An 11,923-nucleotide genomic window follows, 5' to 3' on the forward strand; every position below is an offset into this window, starting at 1 on the left:
GCTCATTCATTTGTGTCAATAAAATAACTCCAAAAGTCCTAAACCATCATGATACGGCATACGGTACATTACTGCAAGTGTTTAAACCCTCAGTTTGAATTTATTTGGCTTAGTTTTTGGCTGTATATTATTTTTTAAGCAATCCCTTGCTGTAAATTCTGAATATCGCAGGCCTATATGTCATAATTGTTATGCGTAAACGTGTGCAGACAGTATGCGCCACGCTCCGGGGGGTGGTGGGCCAGGGGCCCATCATTTCTATAGATCTGCCTATACATTATTAATGTGTGCCCATTTAATGGGCAGTAGGCCTACATATAAGTAGCCTACTCTAGTATACGCCATTTAAAAAGACTATCATACATGCATTTTTGAGCCCTCCTATATGTACAGGTTTAATGTTTGTTTTTAGTTCAATGTTTGTTTTAAAAACGCCATTGACAATAAAGAGAATGTAATGTTTGTTTTGTCTCAATGTTTGTTTTACATCATCATGTTGTAAGATGATATAAAGAGCGCCCCTCACTTCACACAGGTGTGATTTTTAAAATAAATGTATGACTTTAAAAAAACATTTATTACCAAGCTCTTATTCTGACTTTGAAGGCCTTATATTTGCTAGCTCACCACCAGAAAGTAAACAGGAAGTGTTGTATTTGCTCGAAGGACAGAGCTGCGACTCTCGCCTACAACAAAGATTGTCTATATACAAAGATATACGAACTCCATTGGAGCCAGAGGCGCAATGGACTACAAATCCTACAAATGGTCTTCTGGGCATGGTTTGCTCCTCCTCTCTCTCCCAGGCTGACAACAACTGACAACGTCGTGTGGATGAGCATTGAGAGCATTATCTTCTACTAGACTTGTAGTGTGCCCGTCGGCCACCGGCCTACTGTATATGGAGATATCTGTAGAATGCAGTACCTGTTGTCATAGCACCCATTTTAACTGTCTGTCTCCACATGGAGATCTCTGTATCTGTCTGTCTGCCTGTATGTGGAGAGTGCAAACTGCAAACTGACAAAAAAGTGGACTGGTTAAGTAATCAATTGGCAGCTGTGGGGTTGACATGGCAATCAATTGGCTGAGGCAGAGGCTGGAAGTTGCACAGGTGAGGGGATTTAGGCTGATTAGGCCCACTGGCAGAGCCTGACCAGAGCCTTTTGTGGTGATTCTGGAGAACCGTGGGTCTGCCCGCAGGGAGTGCAGTGCCCGATATGTGCACTACAACCGTACACACACGCAGACACACACAGAGACGTGGCGCATCTCTGTGTGTGTACGTATGTCTGTACGTCTGTAATCCACGTAACTCGAGAACCGTTCGCCCCACCTACTTCAAATTCGACACACACGTTCCACTTCCACACCCCCACAGGGAGTGCAGTTCCCGGTGTCGAGTCGGTCAGACTTCATATTTGGCCATGCCTAAATACGGGTTCGTCCCACCGACTTCTGAGATATAGGCTATCATATAAATTCAGTCGATTTGTCAGGCCTGAATTTGGGGATGAACTCATCACTCACCAAGATTAATTCGGCTTTTGGCTTTTTTATTTTTGGTATGGTGTTAGGTCAGATCTGCATGCAGTGCAACATAAGAGTGAGCGCCTCTAGTATGGACAATGTGCACACTGCTGGGTGATAACGTCATCAACACGACGTCATATTGACTCCAATTTGGTGTGGTGGATTATGAATTCCCACAGTGATGTCAGTGTGATGTCAATTGTTCACTACCTATTTAAACCTTTCGACATGTAATTTCCCTGCTGTTCATTTGAGAAATTGCTGTGCATGCAACTGCACTGACATAACCGTTTTAGATCACTGCAAGCGTGGACACATGGACACACAAACGGACACCAACAGAGGTTACTCTTTCCACAGCTATAGGAGGGAATACTGAACAGAAAAACGTCAACCTGCTGCTTTGTCAGCTGAATGTGTACGTGGAATAATTAATATATTGGAAATTGATGTATACCTTTAGCGGGCTCTAGAAATTTATTTTAATTGTATTTATGGATGGCAATGTAATTTAATGAAAGCTGCTCTACCTTCTGGTTCAACAAATTGACTGTGTAAGGCTGGTTTAGGGTAAACACGCTGCCTCCCTGTATTAACCCTGACACGGCATGGTATTTTGAGTCTACCCAGTACAGTATGGACCTCAATGGGATGCATAACTGGTATGCTCGTTGTCACACTAAACTAACATACTGTAATGTCTGTAGAGAAGCTATATCTGGAATAACCTCACATGGACTATCCTGTGAAGTGTGCAAGTTCAAGGCTCATAAGCGCTGTGCTGTCCATGCGACCAACAACTGTAAATGGACCACCCTGGCATCCATATACAAACACATCGAGGATGAGGAGGGGATCTCCATGCCTCATCAGTGGTTAGAGGGGAACCTGCCCATCCATGCTAAATGCACCATCTGTGATAAAACATGTGGCAGTGTCCTCCGATTGCAAGACTGGAGATGTATCTGGTGTAAAGCTACGGTACACACTCTTTGTAAGGAGAAGCTGTCTTCCAAGTGTCCTCTGGGGCGGTGTAAAGTCTCCATTATCCCACCGACTGCACTCAACACTATTGACTCTGATGGTTTCTGGGAGGCATCCTGTCTTCCATCCTGTACCAGTCCTCTCCTAGTTTTTGTCAACTCTAAGAGTGGAGGCAACCAGGGAGTAAAGTTCCTCAGACGTTTCAAACAGCTGCTGAACCCTGCTCAAGTGTTTGATCTGGGGAAAGGAGGACCACACCTAGGTCTGCGTCTGTATCAGAAGTTTGATAAGTTTAGTATTTTGGTGTGTGGTGGTGATGGAAGTGTCAGTTGGGTGCTGTCTGAGATAGACACACTAACATTGCACAAACAGTGCCAGCTGGGTGTGTTACCATTGGGAACGGGGAATGACTTGGCAAGGGTTCTGGGATGGGGTTCAGCCTGCGATGATGACAAACAAGTACCTCAGATACTGGAGAAACTTGAAAGAGCTAGCATCAAGATGTTAGACAGGTGGAGTATTATGGTACATGACACCACGTTTCCACAGCAACAGTCCCCCTCTAATCCCTCTATGGTTACAGAGGATTCCAGTACTGAAAACATGGAACGTTATACAGAGAAGTTTGTGATGAATAATTACTTTGGCATAGGCCTGGATGCTAAAATCTCCCTGGACTTCAACAACAAGAGAGATGAACATCCGGACAAATACAGAAGTCGTACTAAGAACAGAATGTGGTATGGGACTATGGGTATCAGTGAACTGCTACAAAGAACCTACAGGAACCTGGAACAGAGGGTCCTACTAGAGTGTGATGGTCGTCCCATTTCGTTGCCCAGTCTACAGGGTATCGTTGTTTTGAACATTCCCAGCTATGCAGGAGGGACCAACTTCTGGGGAGGAACCAAGAAGAATGATTTTTTCGCTGCCCAGTCGTTTGATGATAAGGTGTTGGAGGTGGTTGCTGTGTTTGGCATCATGCAGATGGCTATGTCTAGAGTTATCAATCTACAGCATCACCGCATCGCACAGTGTTGTATGGTAAAGATCACCATCCTTGGAGATGAAAGTGTTCCGGTGCAGGTAGATGGGGAGGGATGGCTTCAACCTCCAGGATTCATTAAAATCATCCACAAGAACCAAACTCGGACTCTCACTAGAGTGTGAGTGTTTGAGAGCATTCTTAAGTTGTGGGAAGACACAGAGATGTGAATACTCCCACCCACTAACATCCCTCCCTTCCCAGGCTTGAGGTCAGGTGTGTGTGGCTGTGTGTGTGCATGTGTGTTTGTTTTTTGGGGGGTATTTGTCTCTGTACCTTCACATACGAAATACGATATGTTATCTCTGGATTTAACCCACATAGCAATTAGGAGCAAGTGCCTAAGTGGCATTAATAGTAATACAGTGACTGGGGGACAAATAATGTTTGATTTCAGATTAAATAAGGCAAACAGGTGAGTGAGACTGGATATATTAGATATGGTAGTTCTGCCAAGAAACAGCACCAGCTGGTGAGTTGAATAACCCAAGACCTCTCTCAGAGTGAGCCTCCTGACTGACACGATTTGTTTCCAATCCTTATCATCACCACATGAGACAGATAAGAGACTGTATCTACTGTACCTTACAGTTACAACAGGAGTTCCCATACCTTTTCATACTGTGACGTTTGTGGCCCAGGACCCAGAAATACATTCTCACCATGTAAAATATAAATCACACCTGTGTGAAGTGAGGGGCACTCTTATCATCGCACATCATCATACTATCATATCATCTCATTCCGGCAAATCAGGGACAACAACAACACAACTACAACTTTTCACCGTTGAACCAGCTCTCTTTACTGGCAGACTAAGCCAAGTCTATGGCATAGACTGTAGTGGCAGTGAATCTGCAATGAATGAAAGTGACTGCCATATACTTTTCAAAAAGCTCATGTGGCTGCCAGCCACAGTGGGCCCCTCACTTCATAGTCACACGAGTGTGATTTTTACTTGACATGCTAATTGTATATTTTAAGAGCCAGGAAAATAAATATTTACATCGCTTGGATTATCATTGTTATGTTTTTTCATTTTCATTTTTTCTTAGACTTATGGTATAATTTCTAATAACCATTGCAATGTTTTGTCACTTACAGATGGCATGCCATGATTTGTTTTGACTTTTTCTGTTTTCTATGTGTCTATGGAGTTAACATTACTCTAATAAACCCCCAGGTGTGGTTAGAATATTGAAATATGTCTTCCCTGTGCATTTTATTATAGTACAATTGCTAATAATATCCATTATCAAAGGTCTCAAAGTCATATGCAGCATATTATTATTATATTATTATATATAAGTTATGATAGTTATAATGTGCTGTTCCACTGAGCATGATAATTATACATTATTACCAGCACCAAGCTATAATGCCTTATAAGCGCTGCAAACGCATTATAATGCATTATGAATGTGCTTATGATGCATTATAGACCCGACCTTTAATATACAGTCCCACAAGGCTGCAATTCCTGGAAGATATGGGCAGGTGTGCTAAGTGCTTCCTCTGGACGCTTCAAGCACAGGAACTATAGTTAGAAAAATCACACCCGCGTGAAGTGAGTGGTGCAACTCCGTGTGGGGGTCCCCGAGAATTCCAGATCCACAGGACCGCGGTCAGGGTTCTGGCCTGTGTCCGAAACGGTTGAGAAATGACAGAGTTACCGTGTGGGGGTCCCCCAGGGGGTCCCTCTACTGTACTGTACTGTCACTGTACTGTACTACCCCAAATCCAGTTAATATGTGTGTAATAACCAGGTGTCACAACAGTGACACCTGGTTATTACGCAATTTTCTTGCTCGGACAGACCCAGCCAGGGACGGACACAGCCAGCCAGGGATGGACACACATAGCTACTTAATGGAGTGGTTGCACCACTCAAAAAGTTACCACACTAAGTGGCGGCAACCCAAAATAAGAGAATGCAAGATAAAGGCACAGTTGATCATTTTGTATTGGCTAACACGTTTCGGCACACACGTGGCCCTTGCTTATTACAATTAATCAATTAACAGTACACAATAATCACAGATACAATGTCAGGAGAACAGATAAAGCACAGTGACACAGACATGCTGAGCAACACTTTATTGGACGCAGTTTTATTTAAATGTAAAGTTAATTATAATTATCTTGACTCTGTCTACGCCTCTACGGACCAATGCACATGGTGAAGGTTAATAGCAGCAGGGACCACACTTTTGTACACCTAAAAACTAATCAGAAAACCAGAAAGAAAATGTCCGGCAAAAAAAACCTCACCTGTGTCTTTGTCATATTCATGCAGATCACACAGATTGTCTACTCCATCACAGATGTGGACTATCCTGCCCATGGCCCACTGCCGTGTGGGTCTCTGGCTAGGGCTCGAGCAGGTTGTCTGCTTTCAGCGGTATGGCTGCAAGTGCTGCCTTAGTTGCCTCTGTAGGTCTCTTCCAGGAGAACAGTTTTTTCCAGATGCTCTTCTTTTTGAATTTATTGTTATTATTGTTAAGGCACTCTTTCTGCCTGTCATGTTCCAAGCTATGATTTGCCAGCCCTGCTTCAACGCAGGCAGCTGCCTCTCTTGATCTCCTCCAGAAGCATAACCTTTTCCAGACACTCTTCTTTTTGCACTTGTTAAGGCACTCATCCAAAGCTTCCCTTTCATTAGCCCAAGTCATTTCTTTAGTGAGTTTGATGTTCTCCTCTTTCAGGGTGCTATTTTCAGCCTCTATTGTTAGTCGCATATCATCCATGGCTGCTTTGCACAATGACTGCTGAGCGTGGGACTCAAGCTGATGTCTGATGGGCATCTCTGGGATGATATGCTTACTTGATTGTTCCTCTTCCTGGAGTAACGAACCGAGCAACTTCGCTTTATCTTGAAGGTCATTGGTGATTTCTACCTTCTGTTGGATCTGTTCCAGCTCAGCAGCATACAGGTCCACTTCATAATCGACCTCCTCTGTCATCTCCAACACCTTCTCATCCTCCTGCCAGTGAATTGACTCCTTGAACTCAGCTTGGTGGTCTTCTAGAACCTGTTCTTCCATCTCCACCATTTGAGACACCGCCTTATGAAAAGTAAACAGCTGAGCAGAAACTTCCTCCTCATTATGATCACAGTGCAGTTTGAGGTTATCTTTCTGTGTGGAGCTGCTCAGCCAATCCTTGTCCAGAAGCTCTAGCTGGTTGACTGCTTGAATGTTTGGTCGACCCCTTTCTATTACCTGGTTGGGGTTAACTGTCAGCTCCTTCACCCTGTTAGCGTAGTGTAGGGTGTTGAGGGTATTTTCACATGATGCCATACCAGGAGATATGGTTGCAATCATGCACGTATGTGAGTTCTCCCCAATGAAGGAATCTCTGAGGACCTGAGTAAGCTTGCTGCCCCTGAAAGGTGTGTGAGCCTTGTTATGTCCCAGAGCCCTGATGCACTCCTTTAGTGCCAGCAGACTCTTGTTAATCTCGGCTCCCTCCAGACGAGTCTGGCGGTCACCACTAGATGCTTCAGCTCCTCTCTCGTTCCCAGCCAGGTCAATGAGCGAGAACTTCCCGTGCATCGTCCCCTTGCTCCGTAGAAGGATCTGGAAAACAGCATGGCTCCTAGAAGAATGTGTGTTTGCTGAAGTCTGACCCAATGCTCTGCATCTGTTTCCCACTTCAATGAGTTTGAGAACATCCTCCGTACATGTGACTTCTTTCTCCTTTAGTCCTACAACCTGGACCTGCTGTTGACCATCCTCCATCACCCTCAGCTTAGCTTTATTATTCAGCAGGTCAAACACCTTCCCATTGTAGATTTCAAAGAAGGTTGTGTACACTTGTAGTTCTAAATTACTATACTTGGGTTTCTTCAATGTGAGAAACACATCCTGAGCAGTTAGCATGTAGATTCCTTTGGAACAATCCTGGTTTTCTACAGAAGAATCTCCACTCATTGTATAAGTTTTACCACTTCCTGTCTGACCATAAGCAAAGCAGGTAGCCGTGCCCCTCTCAAAGATGGTCTCCACCAGAGGCCTGGCTGTGAACCTGTACACCATCTCATTGGTTTTGAAATCGTCAAAGGCGTAGTCAAAGCGGAAGGTCTGGTTATCCAGGTAGCGAGTCAGGTCCAACTTCTGTTTGGGTTTGTGGACCAACACCACATCTTTACTGGGAATTGTGATCACATCCAGGTGGTTCATGGTCAGTTCCTTCTTATTGAGGGGACGCTTCCTCACATAAACACATATTCTCTTTTTTTTAATCGGGTCTTCTGTGGTCAGAGGTCTGTAGTCTAGGCTGGCTCGGAAATCCCTGATCATGATATCATAGTTAGGAATGGTGGTGTCTATCTTTAGTGCTCTCTTCTGGCTCTGCTGCTCTAGTTGACGCATTTCCCTTTTTCCCTCGAGTTTCGCCCCACCCTCCTTCACATAGTTGGACATTCTCCTCAAATTCTTTGTGTGTCTCAGTTGTGTCTGAGCTTGTGTTGATTGTGTAGGCTGCGGGGCGAGGGGAAATCGTTCAGACTCTTGGGGTCTGTGGTTTTCTAGAACCTGTTCCTGCATCTCCACTGTATGGGACACTGCGTCATGGAAGGTATCCAGTTGAGGAGACACTTCTTCCTCATTTGGCTGCTCACAGAACAGTTTGAGGCAGTCTTTCTGTGGTGAGCTGCTCAGCCAGTCGTTGTCCTGAAACTCTAGCTGATTGACTGCCTGGATGTTGGGTCGATCCCCTTCCATTACCTGGTTTGGGTAAACTGTCAGCTTCTTCACCTTGTTGGCATAGTGTAGTGTGTTGAGAGTATTTTCACATGACGTCATACCAGGAGATATGGTTGCAATCATGCACATATGGGAGTTCACCCCAGTGAAGGAGTCTCTGAGGATCTGGGTGAGCTTGGTGTCTCTGAAAGGAGTGTGAGGCTTGTTCCGTCCCAGAGCCTTGATGCACTTCTTTAGTGCTAGAAGACTTTTGTTAATCTCTGCTCCCTCCAGACGAGTCTGGTGGTCAGTGCTGGACATGTCAGCTCCTCTCTCGTTCCCAGCCAGGTCAATGAGCGAGAACTTCCCGTGCATCGTCCCCTTCCTCCGAAGAAGGATCTGGAAAACAGCATGGCTCCTAGAAGAGTGTGTGTTTGCTGAAGTCTGACCCAATGCTCTGCATCTGTTTCCCACTTCAATGAGTTTGAGAACATCCTCCGTACATGTGACTTCTTTCTCCTGTAGTCCTACAACCTGGACCTGCTGTTGACCATCCTCCATCACCCTCAGCTTAGCTTTATTATTCAGCAGGTCAAACACCTTCCCATTGTAGATTTCAAAGGAGGTTGTGTACACTTGTAGTTCTAAATTACTATACTTGGGTTTCTTCAATGTGAGAAACACATCCTGGGCAGTTAGTGTGTAGATTCCTTTGGAACAATCCTGGTTTTCTCCAGAGAAATCTCCACTCATAGTATGTGTTTTTCCACTTCCTGTCTGTCCATAGGCGAAGCAGGTAGCCATGCCCCTCTCAAATATGGTCTCCACCAGAGGCCTGGCTGTGAACCTGTACACCATCTCATTGGTTGTCGAGTCATCGAAGGTATAATCAAAGTGGAAAATCTTGTTCTCCACATAGTGGGTCAGGTCCACCTTTTGTTTTGGTTTGTGGACCATCACCACGTCTTTACTGGGAATGGTGATCACATCCAGGTCCTTCATGGTCAGTTCCTTCTTGTTCAGCGGACGCTTCCTCACACAAACACATATTCTGTTTTTTTTAATTGAGGCTTCTGAGGTCAGAGGTCTGTAGTCTAGACTGGTTTGGAAATCCCTGACCATGTACTCTATATCACAAATAGGAATGGTAGTGTCTAGCTCCTGTGCTACCTGCTGTAGTTGACACCTTTCCAGCTTTTCCTGGAGCTTCTCCCCCTTCTTCACACAGTTGGACTTCCTTCTTGCTTTCTGGAGTTGTTGTGTCTGAACCTGTGTTGGCTGTGCAGGCTGTTGGGCAGGAGGTGGGGCTACTAGTTGAGACTGTGGGGGTTGGTGGTCTTCTAAAACCTGTTCCTCCCTCTCCACCTTTGGAGACACCGTTTCATGGAAGGTATCCAGCTGAGGACACGCTTCCTCCTTCTGCTCACAGAGCAGTTTGAGGTAGTCTCCCTGTGGTGAGCTGCTTAGCCAGTCTTTGTCCCGAAACTCTAGTTGGTCAACTGCATGGATGTTGGTTTGACCCCCTTCCATTGCATGGTTTGGGTGAACTGTCAGCTTCTTCACCCTGTTAGCATAGTGTAGTGTGTTGAGGGTATTTTCACATGACATCATACCAGGAGATATGGTTGCAATCATGCACATATGAGAGTTCTCCGCAGTGAAAGAGTCTCTAAGTACCTGGGTGAGCTTTGTGTCTCTGAAGGGAATGTGAGCGTTTTTGCATCCCATAGCCCTGATGCACTTCTTTAGTGCTAGCAGACTCTTATTAATCTCAGCTCCCTCCAGGCGAGTCTGGCGGTCAGCAATGCACGCATCAGCTCCTCTTTCGTTCCCAGCCAGGTCAATGAGTGAGAACTTTCCAAGCATCTCCCCCTTCCTCCTTAAAATTATCTGGAACACACAGTGGCTCCTTGAAGAGTGTGTGTTGGCCAACATCTTACCTACTGTTCTACACCTGTTACCTATTTTTATGAGTTTAAGAACATCCTCCATACATGTGACGTCTTTCTCTTGTAGTCCTACCACATGAACCTGTTTGCCTTGATCTGACACTTTTACCTCAAGTTTTCCATTCAGTAGGTCTAACACCTTCCCATTGTAGATTTCAAAGAAGGTCACATGCACTTGTAGTTCTAACTTCTTGTACTTGGGTTTCTTCAACATGAGAAACACATCCTCAGCAGTTAGCCCATAGATTCCTTTTGAAGAATTCTCGTTCTGTCCAGAAAGACTTCCACTCATAGTATGTGTTTTTCCACTTCCTGTTTGTCCGTAGGCGAAGCAGGTAGCCATGCCTCCCTCAAAGACTGTCTCCACCAGAGGCCTGGCTGTGCATCTATACACCATCTCATTGGTTGTGAAGTCGTCAAATGTGTAGTCAAAGTGGAAGGTCTGGTGTTCCATGTAACGGGTAAGGTCCACCTTCTGTTTGGGCTTGTGGACCATCAACACATTATTACTGGGAATGGTGATCACTTCCAGGTCCTTCATGATCAGTTCCTTCTTGTTCAGCGGACGCTTCCTCACACAAACACATATTCTGTGTTTTTTAATCAGGTCTTCTGTGGTCAGGGGTCTGTAGTGAAGACGGGCACGGAAATCCCTGATCATGTACATGATCTGATGCTGTAGTCGAGATCTTTCTCTAAGTTTCTCCCCCTCTGTCACACAATTGGACTTCCTCCACATGTTCTGGAGCTGTCGTGTCTGACCCTGTGTTGGCTGTGTATGCAGTTGGTTGAAGTGGTGGTGGGCTACTTCCGGCTGTGGGGATTTCCTGGGGTGGGTCACCACTCTGTTATATCTAGCTGGCTCTACGATGGTTCTTTGCATATTATTTGCAATTTCATTGATCTTCCCAGCGGCAGCAACTGAAGGAGATGGTATCTCTGGGATGGGGACAATGCCCTCATCTGGAGACACATCTGGGTTTTGAGCAAATATAGTCTCAAAGTCAATCTCTTTACCTTTAGTGCCTACATTCTCAATCCACTCATCTGTAACACTCTTGTTGTCCTCATTAAGTGAGGCCACCATCGCACACATGTGTGGGGTTAGAGGTTAGGTTATCAAAAAATCTAAATTAAATCCATTAGTGCCAACAACTGTATTTATATTCCCTAACACACCAAAGTTGGTTTTGTAGCAGCTATGTGCTGATTGGACAGTATTTTGACAACGTCATAGTTGCTGTGGCAGCAGGGATCAAAAGCGTACTCCTACAGATGTTGTCCAAACATTACGCAAATCTCTATAGGCATGTGATCAAGGGGATGTTTGGACTTAGCCATTTTCATGAACATATGCACTGACCTGGTCTGAGAAAAGGGAATCAATCTGTTTTCAGAATCAATGGAGTGCTGGCATCGTGTCTTTGGGGCTGTTTGGAGTTGGCATATGTGAGGGGCACTAGCCCCTCCTATGCCCAGCTTTGAGGGTGTGTGTAAAGTTGTAAACACAAACATTGAATGCCATAATGAATGGCCAGTGTTGAGTGTTTGTCCCAACACAAACATTAAATGCAATTGAAAATGAATGGCCATTTTTTAGTGTTGTTTAAACACAAACATTGAAGACAAAAGTGAGATGCAAATTGTGATTGGCTAGAATAGGATGGTGATGTATGATGATAAGAGCTTCACAGTTTACTTCACAGTTCACAAGGATGTGATTGTTA

General features: G+C 44.8%; 1 protein-coding gene and 1 pseudogene across 2 annotated transcripts; one reads left to right on the forward strand and one right to left on the reverse strand.

Moving 5' to 3' along the window:
- The first annotated feature begins 2,154 nt into the window (after positions 1-2,154).
- On the forward strand, positions 2,155-3,772 carry LOC308330936 (diacylglycerol kinase delta-like; annotated as a pseudogene). Its single transcript has one exon. The product of its transcript is annotated as a diacylglycerol kinase delta-like (transcript).
- Positions 3,773-5,931: 2,159 nt separating this feature from the next.
- LOC308330937 (uncharacterized protein) lies at positions 5,932-11,283 on the reverse strand (the record flags this gene model as incomplete). The annotated part of the gene is made up of 2 exons (XM_080786004.1): positions 5,932-7,917; positions 9,418-11,283. 2 exons carry the CDS (start codon positions 11,281-11,283, stop codon positions 5,932-5,934), a joined length of 3,852 nt encoding a protein of 1,283 aa, XP_080642130.1.
- Between the last annotated feature and the right edge of the window lie 640 nt (positions 11,284-11,923).

This window comes from Protomyctophum bolini (assembly GCF_963924005.1).
Source record: "Protomyctophum bolini genome assembly, chromosome: 16".
In the NCBI taxonomy this organism is placed as follows: Eukaryota; Metazoa; Chordata; class Actinopteri; order Myctophiformes; family Myctophidae; genus Protomyctophum; species Protomyctophum bolini.